The sequence below is a fragment of the Larus michahellis genome, chromosome 1 (genome assembly GCF_964199755.1).
Source record: "Larus michahellis chromosome 1, bLarMic1.1, whole genome shotgun sequence".
Lineage (NCBI taxonomy): Eukaryota > Metazoa > Chordata > Aves > Charadriiformes > Laridae > Larus > Larus michahellis.
Genome location: NC_133896.1, coordinates 159,372,427 through 159,394,491, shown reverse-complemented (window position 1 = coordinate 159,394,491; position 22,065 = coordinate 159,372,427). Strand labels below are relative to the sequence as shown.

General features: G+C 38.0%; 1 protein-coding gene across 2 annotated transcripts; it reads left to right on the top strand.

Annotated features, from left to right (window-relative positions):
- The first annotated feature begins 1,845 nt into the window (after positions 1 to 1,845).
- Positions 1,846 to 21,702, top strand: TNFSF13B (TNF superfamily member 13b). Of its 2 annotated transcripts, XM_074561693.1 has the most exons (7): positions 1,846 to 1,966; positions 9,108 to 9,520; positions 9,604 to 9,709; positions 17,560 to 17,616; positions 17,913 to 18,025; positions 18,120 to 18,270; positions 19,953 to 21,702. In XM_074561693.1, exons 2-7 carry the CDS (start codon positions 9,194 to 9,196, stop codon positions 20,063 to 20,065), a joined length of 867 nt encoding a protein of 288 aa, XP_074417794.1. In that variant the 5' UTR covers positions 1,846 to 1,966; positions 9,108 to 9,193; the 3' UTR covers positions 20,066 to 21,702. The 2 variants fall into 2 exon arrangements, with proteins under 2 accessions (XP_074417794.1, XP_074417785.1); XM_074561684.1 differs by lacking the exon at positions 1,846 to 1,966 and having other exon boundaries at positions 8,784 to 9,520.
- The last annotated feature ends 363 nt before the right edge of the window (positions 21,703 to 22,065 follow it).

The following is a 22,065-nucleotide window of genomic DNA, read 5'->3' as shown; positions in this document are numbered from 1 at the left end:
CCCCTCTTTTAAATACCTCCAGGGATGATGATTCCACCACTTCCCTGGGCAGCCTGTTCCACTGTTTGACAACCCTTTCCTTGAGGAAATTTTTCCATGAGGAAATTCAATCTAAACCTCCCCCAGCGTAACTTGAGGCCATAAAATAAATTGATGCAGTGATACATATTTTTAAGTGTTTCCAACTAGTTTTACCACCTGTTGCTGGTAATATTTTAAATGTCAATTTTAAATGCTATAATGCCACTCTAGCGGCTCTATAGTGAATTGATGTAGCTGCAGTGGGATACTTGGGCTGAAGCAATTTCTACTCTCTTGCAGAGAAATGCATAACTAAACTTTTATCACCTCTGCTTCCATCCTGCATGGTTAATGCGGAATACCTGTAAAATAAGGATTTACTGCTGCCTTTTCTAAAGCAGCAACATGTGTGTCCTCTCCTGAATTACTGCAAGGTCTATAGTTCAATTTTAATCCAATACCTAGGAAAGAGGGGTAGGGGGGATGATGTTACATTTTGACGCTTTATTCAAGATACCTATTAGTTTTGAATGGAAAAAAAGATTCCAATTCTTGAAAAGGAAGCAATGAATGTAAAGGAGCAACTGAGATTTGTGTACTTCATGTGAATACTGCTCTTCTTGAATGAAAAGCAATTTGCTGTCTTGTGAACTATGTCACTATATCTCACACAGTGCTACTCCAAGCCTTGCATTTGCTTTTTCTTATTTGAAAATTGATAAGCAGCTGGGCTACAAAGTGTAACATAAACTGTGTCCTGTAATCTTGCACGATGTTATATTCATTTGCTTAGTAGGTATGTATAGGTTTTCATATCAGATAGACAAAGGTAAAATATAGTGTTTGAATTTCTCTCAGAATTTGCAGGTGCTGCTTAAATCATAATAAGCATTCCTAAGGGCATATGAACATCTAAACTAAAATGCTAGAAATCAAACCTAAACCAAAGGCAGGGGACTTGCTCTCTGTTAAAAAGCTCAAGTATAGGTAGGTAAGGTTTTGAGAAAATACTGAACCATTGTCTAAACAAAAATTATTTGTTCCAAAGATATTGAACATGCCTGAGCTTTAAATCATTTGTTGGACCCTATTCAGGGTCTTCATTTTAGACTTTTTACAGAGTTCTGTCTCTGTAAGTAGATAAGGAAGATAAACTGAATATTTTCTGGAAATGTTTTGAAAACCTTAATGTGATTAATTTGTTATGCTTTAGCTTGGGTGGGGGCAGAATAGCTCTCCTATGTCTTGAAAAACAGTTATTCTTCTTTCTCTGAAAGGCCATAGAGCTTAAGAGCAGGCCTGGTTTTATTGTTATTACAGAACATGGTATCACTCATGATAATTGGAGATACCCCTTTAATAATCTTAAGCAATGAGCTGGATAACGCAAAACTGCAAGGTTGCTGACATAAAATGTGTGTTCACATACCAAGTTTGGAGAGATGCTGCTGCTAGTTTTGACAAGCGACTAAGGAACGGATTTTGCTGCTTGATACAGAAAGAAAGGAAGTTCTACAGCTGTTTTGTGTTATGCTTACATCTGGTATGGGCTGATTATTTACAAAAATTCAAAGGGAAAGGTCAGGCAGAGAACCCTTCCCTTTCTATCCTTGAGGACTCAGGGACAGTGTAGCAATTATATACAGCTATGAAGAAATAACGCCATGATTTGAAAATACTCGTATGCCTGTCCTGTGCCCTCTATTAAAGGTCCACAGGCTGTAGCAGCAGAAGAGTGGCCACTCCCACATGACGGGCCATGGCTCCTTGTTTATTTTGCTACCATACAAACGCATTTTTAGCCCATCTGTGCAAGATCTGTCAAGTTGCATAGTGTCGAAGAGGTGGAGAAATGCAATACTCCGTGTTGCTGGATAGCCAAGGCAGTGAGACTATAAGAGAAGTGAGCTACAGCTGTATGACAGAGCTCCGTTTCTCCTGTGCAGTAAGAAGGAATCGCTATAACATCATGGGGGCGGGGGGAAAGGGAGGACACTGGCGTTAAGCTGCTGTAGTATATAAATATTGTGTTTTCTATTTTATGTATCTTGTGGTATTTGTCTTGTGTTTTACATATCTTGATATATCTTTTGTCTTATATAACTTGTGTTTTCTTTTTATGTTTTATATATTTAAAAAAAAATTTTATATTTCTTGTTGGTTCTGCTGCATACTTTGTCAGACACCTATGATAATTGCTTTTCCTTCCTATGCCATTTCCTACTCTCTTTGAAAGCACTGTAATAACCATGTAAAACGTAATGATAGCTGCAAGTCGGCTCTATGTATATTTTGTGTAGTTTGCATGCCAGATTTGGACCCAAATTGTCTAGATGTCTAGAGAAATAAAGCCTTAGGCAAGAAATAAATCAAGCATGGCATACCTAAAACGTGCAGAGGCACTCGTGTTATCCTAGGCAATTTTGAAATTAGAGGCAACGAGAGAAGAATACATCTTTTGCTTCAGAAAAATCTCATAGGATAGTTTTGGGTTTTTTTTTCCTTTTAACAACGTATTATATCAAATAGGACCTTAACTGTTTGTATAATACATCCTTTGCTTGCAAGATATTCAACAGCTTCCAAAAATTTAAGATAATAGGATATAAGATACATACTACAGGAGCACAGTATCCACAAATAGACTGATTTTTGGATGCATATGTGAGGCAGGAACTTACCTGGTTTTGCTAGTGTGTGAATGAGGGTCTTTGATCATAAGGTCGGAGGGCTAATTGACAGAGCTTTAAACCTGGCTCGAAGCGGGAGGGGGACAATATCAGGCTTGCACATGACAAGCCATAGGATGACACACCAAAGTTAGAGGGATAGGGTGCTAGTGAGGGTCCTCAGCCTGGTGCTCCGAGATGTGCAGGCTACACTGCAGCACACTTGAAGTCTTCCAGAGATGAGCCAGAGATCTTGAGGTAATAGGAGCCAAGAGGGAAACACCAGTGAAATACCCCAAAGGAATTATGGGGTGTTCTTCTACGAAGGTGACACAGCCAAACAGCCCAGCTGAAGTGCCTCTACACCAATGCACACAGCATGGGCAACAAACAGGAGGAGTTGGAAGCCACCATGCTGCTAGAAAGCTGTGACCTAGTTGCCATTATTGAAACTTGGTGGGAGGAATCCCATGACTGGGGTGTGGCAATCGGTGGCTACAGGCTGTTCAGAAGGGACAGCCAAGGAAGGAGAGGTGAAGGTGTTGCCCCTTACATCAAGAAACGGATAGGAGTGTGAAGAGCTGTCTCTGAAGCATAGCCATGAGCAGGTTGAAAGCTTATGGGTAAGAATTAGAGACTGAAGCAACAAAGGGAGCCTTGTGGTCGGTGTCCGCTACAGGCTGGCTGATAAAGGGGAGCCTATTGATGAAGCCTTCTTACTTCAGGTACGGGAGGCATTGCACTCGCAGGCTCTTGTCCTGCTGGGGGACTTCAACCACCCTGACATCTCCTTGAAAATTAGCAGTGAACAAGGAGAGCAATGGATGTCATCTATCTGGACTTCTGTAAGGCCTTTGACATGATCCCCCACAACATCCTTGGAGAGATATGGATTTGATGAGTGTACGATTTGGTAGATGAGGAATTGGTTGGATTGTCGCATCCAAACGGTAGTGGGTCAACAGCTCAATGTCCAGATGGAGATTGGCGACAAGAGATGTCTCAAGGGTCCATACTGGGACTAGTACGGTTTAATATCTTTAGCAATGACATAGACAGTGGGATCGAGTGCACTCTCAGCAAGTTTGCAGACAACACCAAGCTGAGTGGTGCAGTTGACATGCGTGAGACATGGGATGCCATCCAGAGGGTCCTGGACAGGCTTGAGAAGTGAGCCTGTGTGAACCTCATGAAGTTCAACAAGGTCAAGTGCACAGTTCTGCACCTGGGTTGGGGCAATCCTCGGTACCAATACAGGCTGGGGGATGAAGGAATTGAGGGGAGCCCTGAGGAGAAGGACTTGGGGGTACTGGTGGATGAAAAGTTGGACATGAGCCAACAATGTGTTCTTGCAGTCCAGAAAGCCAACCGTATCCTGCATCAAATTAAGCATGGCCAGCAGGTCCAGGGAGGTGACTCTGCCCCTCTACTCCGCTGTGGTGAGACCCCACCTGGAGTACTGCGTCCAGCTCTGGGCCCCTCAGGCCCAGGAAAGCCCCAGGAACAACATGGACCCTGGAAAGGCATGTTGGAGTGGGTCAAGAGGAGGGCCACAAAAATGATCAGAGAGCTGGAGCACTTCTCCTATGAGGACAGGCTGAAATAGTTGGGTTGATTCAGCCTGGAGAAGAGAAGGCTCTGAGGAGACTTATAGCAGCCTTCCAGTACCTAAAGGGTGCTTATAAGAAAGATGGGGACAAACTTTTTAGCAGGGCTTGTTGCGATAGAAAAAGGGGTAATGCTTTTAAACAAAAAGAGGGTAGACTGAGACTAGATAGAAGGAAGAAATTTTTTACAAGTGTGGTGATACACTGGAATGGGTTTCCCAGAGAGGTGGTAGATGCCCCATCCCTGGAAACATGCAAGGTCAGGTTGGACGGGGCTCTGAGCAACCTGGTCTAGTTGAAGATGTCCCTGGACCTTTAAAGGTCCCTTCCAACCCAAACTATTCTCTGATTCTAAATTGCAGTTAATGGCTGAAAGAACTAATTAAGTGTCCTTTAAGGGAATGTGTACTGTTTCAGAGGGCTAACTATGAATATGCCTAATAGAGATGCCTGTAATAGCAGAAAACTGTCATATAGGATTTATTCTGATCAACTCCAAAATAGCCCATTCGTTTTGTCCATCTTCAGAAAGAGCTTGAAATTAAATGTGTTTAAAATGGAACCTTTGCTTATTCTTTGCTCCTCTATCTGTTCTGCACTGTCTCATGTAGTAAGGCAAGCTATCATGGCCTCTTTCTTTTTGTGATAACTGCATGCACCAGTTCCATTTTGTGGCTACCTCAGAAGTATGTGAAGTTGGACCTTTGCCACTGGAGGTGTACTTTTAGTATGGCCATCGACATTTGCCTGGATCTCTGGACTGCAGCATCTATACGGCCTCCTTTTTAAAAACGGAAGATTTGTTTTTAAGTAAACTTTTAAATTTCTTCATTAAATTGGGTTTTTATCCAAGTCTTCATATTCAAATAATCTGCTTCTCTTTTCTGTGTTAAACTTCATTATGGGGTTTTCCTCCCCCTCAAAGAAGACGCTTTTGTGGTTAAAGTACAGAACTGGATTTCAGGAAATCAAGAGTTCAGTTTCTGGTTCAACCACAAATTTCCTGTGTGATTGCTAACTATCTCTGCCTTGGTTCCCCACAGATGTAGTGATGATGTTTTATAAATTTGCAGGTTAGCAGGGCCCATCTTGATCATTTAATCTGATACTCTGCATAACGGAAATGAAAAAAATTAATTGCTTGCACAAATTGCAGGGCTTGTTTCTGCTGTAATACCTTGGAAGAATTAACCAGCCTTGATTTTGTTCAAGAATCCACTTCCCCTAGTGAAACATTCTTACCTTTAAGAGTCTTCAGCGGTAATATGGCTTTTTTTTCTTATTATTTTGAGTTTTATCTAAAAGTTTGTTCTTTTTCCCAAAAGTAAAAGATTTGGTGAAGTAAAATTCTTAGACTAGCCAAGGCATTTTTTAATAGCTTTCATTGGCTAAATTAAAGAGGACCCTTTGTCAGTCAACCTGAGTATTTAACATAGCTAATTTTTTGGGTTAAGGAGGCACTACATGGTTGGATTCATTGTGTGTGCATGGATCAACTGTACTGTGCATGCCAAATAGAACCATATTTTCAGAATACCTTTATTATAAGGGTTTATTCCTATTTCCTTCCAGAGTTAGACAGCCAGGACTAGGTTTCTGCAGTTTAATGTAGTGGCATTTTATTTTCTAGAAATAGTTTGGAAAATGCTGCTTCGAACTAGGTTTGAAGTAGTCACTTGTTGCGTGTGTAGCATAGCATGTATGTCTTAAGCCAAAAACAGTTAATAGGGTACAAACTTTTGCAGAAGGGTTTTCAGGGAAGCTGGCCAGTAGAAGCAGGCTGCTAACCACAAACTGAACACCCTTTTCCTGGTGAGTTCTTTAGGCCTCTTATATTCATTCCGGATTTTTGTTTTGAACCCTTTTCACTGTTTGGTTTTGGTAGTCATAGCTATATGCTAACACTTTTGTCGATATAAAAGCATGGTTACAGTTACTTCTTACTTTTGCTTAATAATTTGCTCCAGCATATATATCCAAATATTATACTTCTATTTCAACAAGAAAGTTCCACTGAAAGCTCATGTTCAGCTGGAGTCAACACCCTCCCATGTCTGCTAATGGAAGGCTAATATGAGCTGAGGACTCCTTAGTCCTCTTTAGGCACACCTTAGTTTAAAACGCAGAAGAAACTGCACATGCGTTAATCTCATTGACTTTGCTTTAAGCAGGTTAAGGACTACTTTGCAGCTCTGACAACAAGAGGAATCATAAGGACAGTGTGTTATGACAAGACATAGTGGCAAGCGTGGAGGCGCCGACTCCACGCTCTGGGCTTTGCAACTAGCATGTTTTGGTTTTGGGGGATTTAAGTCATTTTTCTGAGTTTTTACTTTAATGCAATTAGTAGTCTGCAATTTACTGAAGCTTCATTTGATTGTGTTAAAATGGAAGTTGTTCAGCTAAGTCTATTTCTAGTCAATTTGTGTTGTTTTTCATGATTGATCTCTCACTGTCATTATTGATTGTTCCACTATATTTTCATCATCACAAAAGTTGTCTAAAATTATATTTTCTTTCAAATCATTTAACTGCTTATGAAGCTATAGAACAACACAAGGTTGCAAACAGCATGATCCCTATGATAGGTAACTAGAAATACCTGTTGAATTTAACAATTTGCCGAGAGTGGGCTGCTTTGATTTTCTTCATCTCCCCTTTGAAATTCTCATTTATCAGAATGGTAAGCAAGACAAAGCCAGATGTCTTACAGAAGTTCTCTGTGTCACCACAATTATTTTGTCAGCCCAAATAATGACCCCATTTAAAGAAGGTGTGGAGGCTGGGAACAGCCTATTTTCTCTAGAAGCAACTAGATTGATGCTAATTATATACCTGCCTAGATTGATGCTAATTATATACCTGCCTGTTATTTTCTTATATGTTAATGACCGCAGAGACCTCACTGGCCAATTGTTTCTCAGTATTTCTGTGTAGCTAGTTATAACTTCCATTCTCTCACCTCACTTGGTTTAATTTCCTTAAATAGCACTTCTTTTCCAACTGTCATTTTATTTTTGGAACACAGTCGGTATTAGGCTGGTACTGTTCTGATGTCTAATGATACTTCAAGGCATGTCTGCTTAGTTCTAATAATTGCTTATTCTGTTCCAAAAAACCTACCTTAGTTCATCTTAAATTTCCTTCAAAACGCAGCCCCATTTACACCTTAACTTAGCCTTGAAAATAGGTACAGAAACAGTATGTCATTCTGCCCTTACTCCACCCTGCACTGATTTCTGTATCATTTCTCACAGTATGTATGTGCCTTTTAGGGGCATGTTAAGACATGTAGAAATTTTTTTTTTTTTCCTCTGCATTTAAGAAAATAATTACTTGTCTGTCCAGGATATTGGGTGGTTGCTAGAGGTGGTAAAGTAAGGAAAAGGGTACCTTGGTTCACAACAGATGATGATAAAGCTTATACTAACCCTCAATTTCTCATAGTCTTAAGACATAGAAGTGGGAGAGGCTAAAGAAGACGTTCATCTATCGTTGCACCTTCTTTCTCCTTCCCAACAGAAGCAACTTGATTGGAACTACTCTGACAAGTGTTGCCATCAAGATTCATTACACAGTATTCAGACAGACCTATAAAAGTTCTCTCTCTTGCAAAGATAAAACTTTACTTACATGGTAAGATTCCAGTTAGTTAGATTCCAGTGGTGAGATTGACTTATTGATTTTAGCCCTAATTGTGATGCTTTTCAATCATTTTTTTCTGTCCCAGACCACTGAAACTTTTAACAAAGGAGTAAAACTTTACTTTTGCATGAGAAGACACTACAAAAAGAATATGAACATGTTTGGAATATTTAGCTAGCTGCAGAGAAAGAAGGAATTCCTAATGCAAGGTTTTAAGATGAAAGGACTAATAAAATCTTAACAAGATGAGCTTAATCCAGACACTCAGGATTCACCCGAAAAAACTTCAGTATTTAAAGTTTGGGTTTTTTTTAAAAAAAATATATAATCTTATTTTCCTTTTATACCCATCTGCCCTTCCCCCCCACCTTCAATCTTATTTTCCCCTCTCTTATTCTTTCCCATCCTCTAGTTTTCACCCCTTCTAGTTTCCCCCACCCCCCCAAGTTTTGTCTCCCCACTTTTCTGTGTCCCCTGTCCCCTTTTGCATTAATTCAGGTCCTTGAATTCTGTAGAGAAACTATATTTATTAGATAAGTTTTAATAAAAATCATCCCTTTTCAAGTTAGTATGATGAACTGAACTGCAGAGCCTGCAACTTATACAATTGAGAGACCAGTAATTTGTTAGTCATACCTGGGAATATTTTTCACTACAGCGTTTAGGAAACCACAAAATTTTTTGTTTGAATAGGTTGTCCCCTCTGTAGGCACTTTAGATATGAATATATATATGATACAATGTACACACGCAGTACATCTGTATACCTACCGATACATAGAGGCACATGCGTTGTCATATGTGTGTGTCTTTTAACTAGCACTGGGTGATATGCTGCCAGGAAACTTTACATTGTTCCTGCACTTCTAGATAAGGCTCTAAATTACCAGAGGTACCGGCTGTGCCTAAATTCGAAGACAATGGGAAATGGTAATAGCAAGCTGCCACATAAATATATAGTTGAAAGTGAAAGGAGGAAGGTAGATTGAGCAAGCAGCTCATGAGAAAGTATTCATTTCCAAAATGCAGCACAGAAAGACAAAAACTAAACGGAGACTGAATCTTAGACGTTCACTCTGTACATTAAGTTTAATGGTTCTATCAACGGCTTCATATGACAGGAAATGATCTGGGCGTTTTGTTCACTTATTCTGGATGCCCTTAGTTTCAGAGAGCAACTGGTAACATGGATTGCACCTCGGAAGGGGACAGCTGAACTCTCCCTCTGGCTTTAGTGAGGAAAGAGCAGCGATGAAATCCGTGGAGTGTGTGCACGTCATCCAACAGAAGGATACCGCCTCCTCTCCCTCTGCCCCCCCTGGTGCTGCTTCAGGCACCACGGGACTTTTTTCTGTCACATTCCTGTGGCTTGCAATGCTCCTGTCCTCTTGTCTTGCAGCAGTGTCTCTTTACCATGTTATCACCCTGAAAACAGAACTGGAAGCTCTGCGCAACGAGCTGATCTACAGGGTCCAGGCAAGGTCTCTGCTAGACCGGCCACCCGTGTCCCCTGACGAAAATAAAGCAGGTACCCCTGTTTCTTCCTTCCTGCAAGTGTCTGCAGCTGGCGCCAGGCAGGTAAGCTGGAGGGGAGGGTTTCGGCTTCCAGGGGACGAGCAAATGCGAGGCTGCTTTCACTGACTGCTGCTTCTCCCTGTTAGGAGAACAGGCTTCCTGGTCCTGGCCCAGCTGAAAGCTTCCAAAAGGAAATCTGGAACGGGAGCAGAAACAGGGGGAGAAGGTCTATTGTCCACACAGAAGAAACAGGTAAATAGCACGTGGTGGAGTGGGTTGGGATGCCGCAGTTGCATACCGTCTTGAGAAAAACAGCAGTGCTCGACTCATATCTTCTGTCAGCCGATCCGTGCTTCCAAAGCCAGTTAAGGTTTTTACAATTATTGCTGAATGAATGGTGTTAACCATTCTCTTAATAGTTCTCTTAATAGTTACCATATTCTCTTACGGTTTATTCTCTTAATGGTTACCATACTGTTTAAGGTACCAGATATTCGTGCTATCTGCAGGTTGAACTTTGAACATTAGATCCCAAATCTTCTTGTAATGGAGGTATTTCTCGATGATGCAGTAGAGTTGAGTAACGCAACTTTAAATCGTTCAGATTGTAAATTGCTCAATTCTAAATCCATCAGTCTCAGCTCAAGGTAATGCCTAACTTGTTTCTCTCTGATCAATAGTGGGGAGGGAAAGCTATTATTAAAAATGCCAAGTCATTTTTCTGGGAAACTAGCTCATCCTAAAAGAGAGAAGTAACAAGAAAGGTCCTTAACTTTAGGGAAGTAGAAGCTTTCAAAGAGAAAGGCTGGCTTGTACCTGTCCAGAGAGGCAGACAACAAGGAAATCAGATGTTTAGTATCATTTCTGCATTAAAACAATCTATTAATATAATTAGCAAAATAAATAAAGGCATGCCTATCCAGTGAGATTTTTTCTATCATGGCCTTTTTAAAAGGTGCTGCAGAGGGCACTGAAGACTGTGCTCCATAAAAGACCTCTGATGTGTATTATAATGTTGGAATATTACTGGAATATATTTGTTTCATTTGGGAATAAAGTGCCTACTTTTTTTCTTTTTTCTCTTTCTAAACACAACGATACCTGATAGGATGAAATATAGAATTCTGTGGTAACAATTTGCGTACATACTCTAATAGATGAAGTTGATATGGAGTAATTTGTAGTAAAGACTAAATCAAACTTAGCTTAAATTGTGCTTTTGAGTGACTAATTAATGTGAAATGTATTTCACTTAAGCTTCAGCAAGCTAAATGAAATTTACGTTCTAGAGTATAATCACTCTATTTACCTCCAGAATTCTCAAAAGAAAATATTCATTTAGGACATTATCCAAAATCCATAGGTTTAAATGGGATTTATTCTATTTCGTTGGTAATCTTTGGTTTGGGGTCTTGGCTAACAGTGATTTCACAAACAGGGCTAAGGAGAAGATTGCTTAAATTGTATTTCTTGTATCCTGTTTCCTACCACGGGAACCACAGAGCTTCCCTGCTCTCCCCACCCTAGCGTCTCCCAAACAAAGGCTAGTGATCTCAAGTACAAGTATCATAAAAATAAGGAGGCATGTCTTTTTCTAAAATAATGTTATAGCATCAGTACTCTGCAAGTTATCCAGTGCCCTTCACAGTAGCTTTCATCTTTATTCTTACTGCTTTTTGAGGGTGTATGGAGGAGAGGAGGGTTTTGGGCTTCTCAGCTGTGCGTCTGGCAGACTTAAGTTCGTCTCATCAGGTAGCCACCCCTGTTTATATCTATTCACCTTTATTCACATAAAATTCTAATTAAGCTACTTATTTCTGTAAGTTTTGGGGTTTTTTTTTAAAGATACAGCTGGCTTTAAAATTGTTTGGGATGGATGACAGAAAGCACAGAATATGAACATTCATTTAAAAGGGAAAAGCTACATAGGTTGACCTAGCACAAAACTGTTTTCTAACACAACCATTTTCTAAAATGTATATTTTGTATATAAAAAAGAAAAAAAAGTAAATTACAAATCTTCCATTTATATAAAAGGTCATCTGTTAGACAGGATTACCTTTCTGCCTGCTGTAATTACAACAAGTTTAGTTTGTCAGAGTGCAGTAAGATGTTACATTTTCTCAGATTGGATTTCACTGATCCATGACCTACTGACCGTGAACCTACTGGTCAATGTTAAATTTTTTTTTAGCAGAGTGAGTGAAATAAGAGACCCTGGTGTTGTTCATGGTGCTGAATCCTGGCTGTTACTTGGTCATGTACACAAAATTACTAGCCCTGCATTTTGATCTTCTCACATCCATTTCTGTGTACCGGCATCCTGGCAGCCCCCAAATCATCCTGCAGATGCACTGCACTCATTCTGGTACAATGGCAGATAAATTAAGGTATTGAGTGAGGTGCCTTTTTCTCGTCCTATTTCTGTTTGCTTCAGAGAGGTCTCAAAGTAGAGTCTGGTCTCACACTTAATTGTTGACCCATAATTTCACTTTAACAAGGACCAATTCCTTAGAAAGTGAATACTTGAAAATGTCGCTGATATACAAGTGCTTCTCTTGTGCTTCATCAGAGACCAGAAGTAAAATATAAACCCATTATTTTGTTTATAAATAAAGTTGTGGTCCCATTCTGTTTTCTTTTTAAATTCTAATTAATAAATTTCAGAAATGGATGTCCCATGATTCTTTTTATGCCCAGCACAGCACTTCTTGAACATATGGAATTTCAATTACTTTTTTTTTTTTATTTGCTTGATGTTTTGTGCATAGAAGTGGCCACAAATTAGAATTTTAATTAAAGTGACAAGTGAAGGAAAATGGATCTAACACAATGTTGTTCTTTCGTATTTTTATGGGGTATGCATTTGCTTGTGTTCGTGCATAAAACTATTAGTCATCACTAGTTGTACATTTTGTGTCTTGAGAAAATTTCCAGCTCAAGTAGGTTGAAGAGATGGGTTTCAAGCATCAATTCCAAACAAAGCTGTACAGTTAGCAGTCAGAACCAGAGTTCTTGATACAATGAGTAGGAGTTAATGGGTGATTTTGAAAGGTACATATTATTAATATGCACGCAGATAGATCATCTAACCGCTTCTGGCAAATGTCATATCAGGACACATAAGAACAGATATAATTTTCTTTATTTGTCTTTCTTTTTATAAATTTAGTCTGTAGAGGAAAATCACTGCACAATAAAAAGCTCTCCTGAATTTTACACCCTGTTCTCAATTATTGATTGCCTTGCCTGCGTGTTTCTCTCTAAGCTGTATGTGTGCTTGAGTCCAGGAACAAGATATAGGTTCCATTACCTAAGGCAGTTCAATGTATGAATGTCATTTCATTTACACTCTGTCTCTGTGCGTCATTCTGGTTATTACTGTGGGATTCTGATTCCCGTGGCTGACTTGGTAGGTGAGCATGAGGTCGTCTATAAACTCAAATTAGGCACCATTCTGCAGTAATCAGATTGGAGCACCCATGGACAATATTTACTTTGGTGTACTGAGGTTATCCATCTCAATCAGTCTGATTGCATGTATGGAAGGAACTGAGGAGAAATTCTAAGTAATTGCACAAAGCAGTGAGGCAGGATAACTTGACTTGTGACTAGCGCTTCCCAGGTTCTACCCCAATATCAGTTGCGTCCACAGGAAATAACTATTGTCATACAAGCAGGGTCTGTAAGTTCTGAGAATTTTGCCATTGTTCTTGGTATGATTGCATTACTGGCAAATTGATAGATTTGCTTTGGCAAATTGGTACACTTGTCTATTAGAAGTGTTTTGACTGTGTGTTTTTGGTTTAGAACTCTGTGACAGCGGGATAGCAAGAACTTTTACAAGTAAACTTGACTTTAGCAATCTTTGACTCAGGAAACCTAACCTTTTGTTACTAGTCTAAATAAATGCCACATACAAAATTCCCCTCACCAAATATTCAAAATACTTTGTATTTTATTGTTTGAAGAGGGGAAATGTAAGAGTTCTCTTAATAATAAAAAAGGCCTACTTCTTGAAAAGATATGTTATTGTTTTTTGTTTCTGCTGACAACAGTCTAACTCAAAAGGAAGTAGGCCTTTCTATCTGAAAGTATAGAAAATTACTTGATGCAATGCCTGCAATTTTACATGAAGAATTCCACTTAATGAATTAATCAGTGTTGTGTATTATGCATAATACTGCAATCAAAAATACACAAAATAGGATAGGCTCTAATTTTTAAAAGCAATATTCTGTTTTATACTGTATAATAGAAACATTTTTAATTCTTAGTAAATTATTTTCTTCTTATTCTCATTGTAATATGTTACTGGTAATTCTATTAAGGTCAAAATAATACTACCAAAACTTTGAAGATAGTTGTTAGACGTGAGTCACATCTGTAACTATGACCAAGCCATTTTAATGCAGGGACTGATTTAATCCACGATTGATGCCATATAAAGGCTTCTTACTTAAAAAGCACCAAATTAACTAGTCTATAAAAATGTACAAGCAAAAAGTAAAAGAAGATCTCTTGTGATAAGAAATGCAGAAGTTAAAGGAAGAACTGCAAATTGTTCAAGAACATGCATATAATTTATAAACTGAATTATCTAGTGTTTAAGTATGTTTCAGGAAGTCTATAGAGAACAAACCTAGACCAAAGAAGGAACCTAAACAAGCAGGTCTGGTTTTTTAAAGTTCAGAGTTTTTATTTGCTTTTATTTCAGCAAAAAATGAGATAGATATCTCAGATCTCAGATGATACAAAAATCTTAAAAATGTGTGCATGAGTTCACAGATAATAAACTTGTAATTTTGTTTGGATGTATTATGAAGTTAGATTGCAAAATATCAAAATGATTATGCAATTAAATAATACAAAAACTTGCATGGGAGGGCAAATTTGATTTTACCAACGTCAGGTTTTAAATCATGCAGTTATGCAGAAGGCTGTGTTCCTATCCTGCTGCAAAAGCTAGCTTTTTTTTTTTTTAAATTGTGGTTACATTGCTCAACCGGTGGAGAACACATCCCTTCATGTGCTGGCTGTGGTTTATAAAGGCATCTGGAGTCAGTAACTTCTTCAGAATTGGCTGTTCTGTTCATGGAAGAAGGCAGACTCTGAAATGTTCTTCTCCCCGCCCATACCCCACAGAGCGGTTAAAATCAGAAAAAAAAAAAATGGTTGTCAAAGGAAAGCTTTTATATGAAGTTACAAGAGGATGGGGCACACTTTATTGTTCTAGATACACTCTGTTTTATACAGCTAGACCTTATGGTGACACTCAGTCTAGATATTTTTACACATTTTTAAGATGTATTCTATGAATCCTGTATTCTGCTTGCATTATTAATTATTCAAAAATCCTTTACACTACAAAGCTGATGCTCATGTTTGATTTACGTTGGACTAAAGGGCATTCAGGTAGAGCTTTTGATTTATTCTGCTCAGTACTGATAGTAACTATTCAACCCATATATTGTAATGCATATATTCTTGATATTGTACTTCAGGTAAGATTTGGGTCCTTCTTGGAATAGAATTGCTAACATTTCTTAACAACATTAAGAATATCCCTGTTAATTTACCCAGAAAATATACTCTGTATATCCATATCTTCTCCTTAATAGTAGTGTTGTTTACTCTGAATTTGTTTCAATGATTTACTTCATTTTAAGCATGTATGTAGTTCCACTGAGGTCAAAGCAAAGTACTTGTATATACTGGAAATAGTTATGTGTCAGCCTTGGCTTCTGAACATTTTTTTTTAAACATGTTGTTGTTCAATCCCTCAAACCCTATTTTAGATATTATTTGTCATTTGTGGCTTTAGGTAAAAAGGACACAGTGTTAGTTCCTGTTCTCTTTATTGTCAGGAATGACACTATGATATCCATATTTCTCCGTGAAAAACAAGCTTAATGTATTCTGTGGAGCCTTATTTTTATCTGCATACACTAAAAAAGAGACAGTGAGATTTTTTTAGAGAATATATGTAGATTTGATATCTATAGAACGAAGCAGAGTTGGTATGTGTTTTTAAAAGATGGAAAAGGTCTCAGACTGTACTGAACTTTTGGTGATTTTAATTACTGTGTAGCAGTTCTCAGTAATGATGACTAGTATTTCAATGCTGCAAACAACTGAAACTTAAATCCAGACCTGCAAACTGTGAATCAGGATAGTTTCAAGAATGCGAGGTTTAACAAGAATTGCTAAGGTAGCCTTAACTTTCACTGTTTGTGGATACTACTCATTGGTACCCAGATGGATAGCAGCTGGTTAGTGTGAATCATAACAAATTCTTTCTTGTTTGGTTAGTGGAAAATCCAGTGGCCACACTAGTGAGTTCTCTTAAAAGCTGGAATGAAAATTTTTATTTACCTTACTGAAATATCAGGGAATCAGCAAGTTCCATTCACTAGGAAGGCACTTGCTCCAAAGGACAGTGAATTAATACCTTGTGAAATAGGTTGTCTGATGCGCTTTGGTGTGCAATTCCAGAAAAGCACATTTTGATTTTATTTGGAAGCTTCTTTTTCAGAAAATTGTGTCGCTCACAAGTGTGATAGAAAAAGGACTGAAGTATAATACCTTTTCAATTTCGTGCTAGCTTGTTTTTTCTACTCCTTATCAGAAGGCAGGGCATTCAGATGCTTTTAAATTCTTGGTTTGAAAATCTATAGATTTTGGCACATTATTGCTGAGCACTGAGAGAACTCAAGGACACGTTCCAGTGTAGGAGACAGGAGCTGGCAGGATAGCATTTTCATTAATGTAAGTAGGGCTCACACGTTGTGCAATCGTTGTGACATTGGAGTGTTCCCAGACATGCGCTTGAACCTTTGTACGCTGCCAGTTGGCACCACTGAGTGCTGGTGAGCATCCAGCACTCTCTTGGTATTTTCAGGCAGACCCCTTGGAAAGGAGACTTGGAGAGAGAGCCTGCTTTCTAAACAAAACTCAATACCTGCCGTGCAGTGAGAGGTTTGTGCCGCTAGGCACTTGATTGCACCATGGGTACCAGATGGCAGATGTAGAAACAGGATCCCATGGAGTAGGGCAACTCCCATTATAGCAAGAGTGGCCAAATGTGACCCATAGCGTTCTTACCTGAAAAGGCATAAAGAAAAATGTAGATTCAGCAGTCAACGGCAGAATTTTCTTCTCTTGTTTCTTAGTAAATTAATTTGGTTTCTGTCAAGTTCAGTAAATGTTACCACTCTGTTTTGCAACCTTCAAAGTAGCACTAGAACCAGATGTTTTCATTAAAATCTGCTCTATCCTTTTTTTTTCTTTCATCCTGTTCCCTGACATCTAGCTTAGGCAGATTTTTTTTTAAAAGATCTGTTTCACTTGCGAGCCTATATTTTAACATACCACAATATTTCTTGCTGATCAAACTCCCAGTTTCTCATTGGTGTCACCAGTATCCACAGTTATGAGTAACGCACTAGTTTTGAGAGATACTAAGCTATTGGTTATGTGTGCATTAATTTATTAACACTCATCTCTGTATCTTCCCTCTTAGTCTCAGTATAGGTTGATTGAGCATGGGTATCTGAAAACATGCTGAAAGTACAAACATATGGATTTTTTTTTAATTTATTTTGAAAGTACCATGTAACTAGTATGCATGACTAACACTTTACAGCAACTATGACTGGGAAGTAATTTCTTTAAACAATATAGTAAACATCATTCGAAAATCTGATATCTGTCATAGCTGGCAGGGTTGAGCTTTTGCTTAGAAAATTAACAAGGCTAACTGATCTGATGATTCCTAGCTCATTTGACTTACTGCTACATTTTTCAATTATATTAGAACCAGAGATTAAAACAAGCAAGTATTACTCGTGCTACTATCTGAGGCCTCCTGCTTAGCAGCACGAGCTCCGAAAGTTATCTAGTACGTGTTGTAGTGTGAATTTTGTTTTGGCATGTTTGAGTAAGATCTGCATTAAAATCAATAGATTATGTTTTCAAAAAAGTGGTGAGACCGGGAGATTTTTTTTTCCATGTCCTTCTTTTTTTTAAGGTAGTTTCAAAAGCTTACTCTATTCTGTTACTGGTTTATATGTCTTTGATTTCAAAATGCTTTCACTTTGCAGTGCTGCAGGCCTGCTTGCAACTGATTGCTGACAGCAAAAGCGATATCCAACAGAAAGGTAAGAATATGTTCCATGATTTATAGCTAATTATTCCATGTATTAACTCTACCATCCAAATTTATCTAGCTTCAAAGCAGTAATGTGTTATGTTGCTGAATTTAAGAAAAAAAAAATTAAAAAAAATAGGTCTCTGCCTCTGGACAGCTCTTGCAAATATCCTCTTTTCAGTGGGGAAATCCAGCTAGTGAGACTGGAAGTCTTGACTGGAAGTTAGATTTGATACTTTTTTGTCAGATGAAAATGAAAAAAGTAACTTTTCTTTCTGATTACCTAAAAATTATTATTTCTTTTAGATGATTCAAGCATTGTCCCTTGGCTTCTGAGCTTTAAACGTGGAACAGCTCTGGAAGAACAAGGAAATAAAATAGTGATCAAAGAAACAGGATATTTTTTCATATATGGTCAGGTGAGAAAGCTCAATTCCTTTCAGCATCTGACTTTTTAAAGGATTTGTAACACGTTTACAATATGTTTGAAGTCTGCACCTCTTCATTCTGTAGGTTTTATACACAGATACAACATTTGCTATGGGACACCTAATACAGAGGAAGAAGGCCCATGTGTTTGGTGATGATCTCAGCTTGGTGACATTGTTTCGTTGCATCCAAAATATGCCACAGTCTTATCCGAATAATTCTTGCTATACTGCTGGTAAACATCTACGTTTTCCTTTTCTTTGTTTGCAAATAAAGTGTGTCAAATAGAATCTGTAGTGTTGGGCGATTAAGTATTGTGGCAGTTGAAAAGAAAACGGACTGCATTCATGGACCTGGTTAATTGAAAAATTACTTTTTAAAAAAATACAGTTTTATATAAAGTACTGGTAATTGGAGGGTATGCATCTAACTGAGGTGATCTGAACAATTCCCCTCTCTCCATTCACTGTATAATGCGGTTAGATACTTTGGTACTTTCAGTTAGGTGCCTGAAGCAGACAAAAGGAGTACGGACTGTCCTTACTGAAGAACTCCGTTTAACTTAGGGGTTGAATTCCACATTTAGTTATCCCAATAAAATATTTAGAAGTTATGTTCTACTTTAAAACATCATACATTAATTTTAGCCACCCCATTTTTGCATACCTTGCTATGGGATTTCCAAAGATATTTCTTAGCTTAATTCTCTAATCCTTTTAATGGCTACTGCAGTTTTAGTCTTTGGTTAGATGAAAAATAGTTAATTCCTATCAGGAACTCTTTCTGATCGCACAAACACAACAAGAAAGACCAATTAAAATATTTAATGCAAGTCCATCAGGCTCAATGCTCAATATAGATGTATATCCCTGCAGTAGCATTTAAGGAATTATTATCAAGGCCTATTAAATCTCGTTTAGTAGCTCTTACCTATCTGTCTGTCCCCCTTAATAGTGGATTTGAGGGTTTTCTCTTTTGTTATTTTCCAGCAAGATCTGTGTGAATTTTTCAATGCCTTATAAAAAAGTGGGTGACATTGAGTGATGGAGTTGACTGTTAGCAAGTAATGGCATTAAACAAATGGGATGGGGAAGGAAGCTATTTTTTTTCCCAAATAAAAATAAATTAGCTACTTCCTCCTGGCAATTAAGGCTGTCCAAACATTTTCTTTAACTTTCTGCCCCTCCACCCACATATTCTGGCATCATAACCTCCTTCAATTTCATCTCTCCTCTTATTTCACCCTTGTATTACTCCCCCCGCTTTCTTAACTAGAATCTCTACTCCATCCAGCCACTTCACGGTTCCTGCTTCCCAAAATCCCACTCTTCTGCTTTCACTGGAAAACTAAATGTCACTGCAATATCTCATGCTGTTGAGCATGTGTCGCAGCAGATGTTAGATGTGCTTTGAGCTTAGTGACTGCAACTTGAAGGCGAGGTGCTTTCGGTTATCACGTCAGCTGATGTGCGGCTGGCAGGAAGCAGACTTTTGTGCTCTGCAGTCGCAGTGGATCAGCTGATGTCTGGTAACTTCATTTGGTTGGTAAAGCTCATGAGACGTCCTCCAGAAGTGTGGGAACGGGATGGTCTAGACCAGCAATGCTGACCTTGACTGTCACATCACCATAACATGAGGAATCTGGGTACGCCACTGTTATAAATTTTTGCAGCGTTTGCTTAAGTGAACTGTGACATGGTGAGTGCAGCATGGAAAGTAGCTCCACCTCCACAGAGGACATTAATTGTCAGCTCTGGGTAGGCTGCAATTTTTAAGATTGTACCTAAAGATAGAAAAGCACTCATCACAAGAAACAAGCCATAGTTATAAGATGACATGTAATGACTTTTTGAATACCATTCATGAAAATAATGTATTTGAAATATTAACTTTAAAATATTCCAAATCTTTTGACAGGCATTGCAAAATTAGAAGAAGGGGATGAACTTCAACTTACAATACCACGAAGAAGGGCCAAAATATCCTTGGATGGAGATGGTACTTTTTTTGGTGCAGTTAGACTCCTCTGAAGCCCTTCATTTATGTTGTTATGCTTAATGTGGTTTTCTTCGTTTCCTATGCCTTTGTCAAAAAAAAAAAATTGAATTATAATAAAGCTGCCAATTCAGTCTCTCCCCATCCACCACTAGCTTCTGAGAACTTTTCTTCGGTTTAATAAGCAAACCCAAAACAGGAAACACACCAGATATACTTGTGAGATATAACCATCATGTGATTACCAGAAAGACAATTTATTTTAGACAATAGGAGACTCTAAATAACAACTGTAAAGCAATAGCTTTTTGGCCTTGAAATAATTTCTTGTCCATAAGACAAATCAAAGAAGGACTTGACCATAAAGTATAGCATAAACAGGACCATTGACTATCAAATTCTTATCCATAATTGAAAAGGAAAACTAAAACACAAGTACATGTTAGATTTGCTTTTTTTTCCATCAGTAAAATATTTGAAGTATAAAGTACGAGAAAGAAACATCAAACAGTAGATTTCTCATCACAAAATGGAGGTGTCAGGTGGATTCTGTTTTTTCGGTTTTGGTTTTGTTTTGTTTTGTTTTGTCTAAATGTACGGGATAATGAAAGCAAACTCCTCAGAAATATACAGAATAGTAGCCACTGGCTTGCTTCTTCCCTGTGAACAAAGGGTGTATAAATTACTAAGATCTATTAGTATTTACTAATTTGAATTAGTTTTACTGGAAAATGGACATACATGTAAGATGCTTCAACAGCTCAATCTTCAAAGCATTGTTACTCGTCAAGGAATACGTGTATACTTCTATGTAAGCAAGGCAGGGATAGAAGGAAACATGGTGAGATTAGACACAATGCAATAGGTGGAATTGGATTTCTGGCTTCATAATTTCTGCAGTCATATATAGATGTTGTGTATATATATGTATATATGTGAAAGTATGCACATACACATATATAAGCCTTTGACATTTGGGCATAGGATTTTATCTTCTTTTGAATAGTTTATCCAATGGAAATATTACTGCATATATATTATTTGTATTTCTCTTGCTTTTTGCTATGATCCATTCTAAGCAATATAGTAATAAGAAAAATCCAATAAATCTGGAACCAGCCATACAACTAAGAAAATACATTTGTATCCCAGAAATCTGGTCTTAATCCCTAGGTTAACTGTAGGCTTTTTCTGCAGTTTTGAACTCTGTTTTACAAAAAAAAAAAAATCAGACCTGTAGAAAGACTGAACAGAGGTCTCTCTTTGTTTTCTTTTGTCTGCCTGCTTTTTTCAGTAGATAAGATTTATGTCTTTTCTGCCCCAAGAATCCATGTGTATTGCATGGTCAAGGTAATAGCATGGTAATAGCGTGGTAAAAATGTGGTCAAGACTTCTAGGAACTATTGTGAGACAAACATTGAATACTTATTCCACTGATCTTCAAAGAAGTATTGAAGTGCTACTAGAATAGAAAAAATAATAAAACCCACTGTAATGAACTGTACGCCATTTGAAAATATTTTTTAGGGGTTGAGAATTGTGTGATATAAACTCATTTAGTAAAGAAAAGATGCTTTGTATATTGCAGTCTTCTCGTCTGTTTTTATAAATTATGCTGATCTGATTTTATTCTCATGGTGACAGACAATAAATAAAAGAGATTTGGAGCTAGGAATTATGGATTATGGTAAACTAATGAAACAATTAATTCAACTTCTCTGGGCTGCAGAAAGACACTTCAGCAATAAGCATACATGTATTGGATTACCACACTGGGATTTTTTATGAGGCTTAACCAGATTTTCAAAATGTCTGGAAGTCCTCCTTATACAAATTCCTTTATTTATGTGTCCTGAAGCTGAAGCTGCTGCTGGTACTTCTCCTTCTTCTTCTTCTTCTTCTTCTTCTTCTTCTTCTTCTTCTTCTTGGTTGTGTGAAGCTGCATGTAGACAAAACAATTATGAGCGTGCAGTGAGTTGTCTGTTATTACTGACATACATTAAAGAGATGCCCAGAATCTCAAATCAGAAGCTTG

Coding starts and splice junctions, on each gene's coding strand:
- TNFSF13B (XM_074561693.1), top strand. CDS start 9,194: ATGAAATCCGTGGAGTGTGTGCACGTCATCCAACAGAAGGATACCGCC. Junction 9,521..9,603: donor CTGCAGCTGGCGCCAGGCAG/GTAAGCTGGAGG, acceptor TCTCCCTGTTAG/GAGAACAGGCTTCCTGGTCC. Junction 17,617..17,912: donor AAGCGATATCCAACAGAAAG/GTAAGAATATGT, acceptor TATTTCTTTTAG/ATGATTCAAGCATTGTCCCT.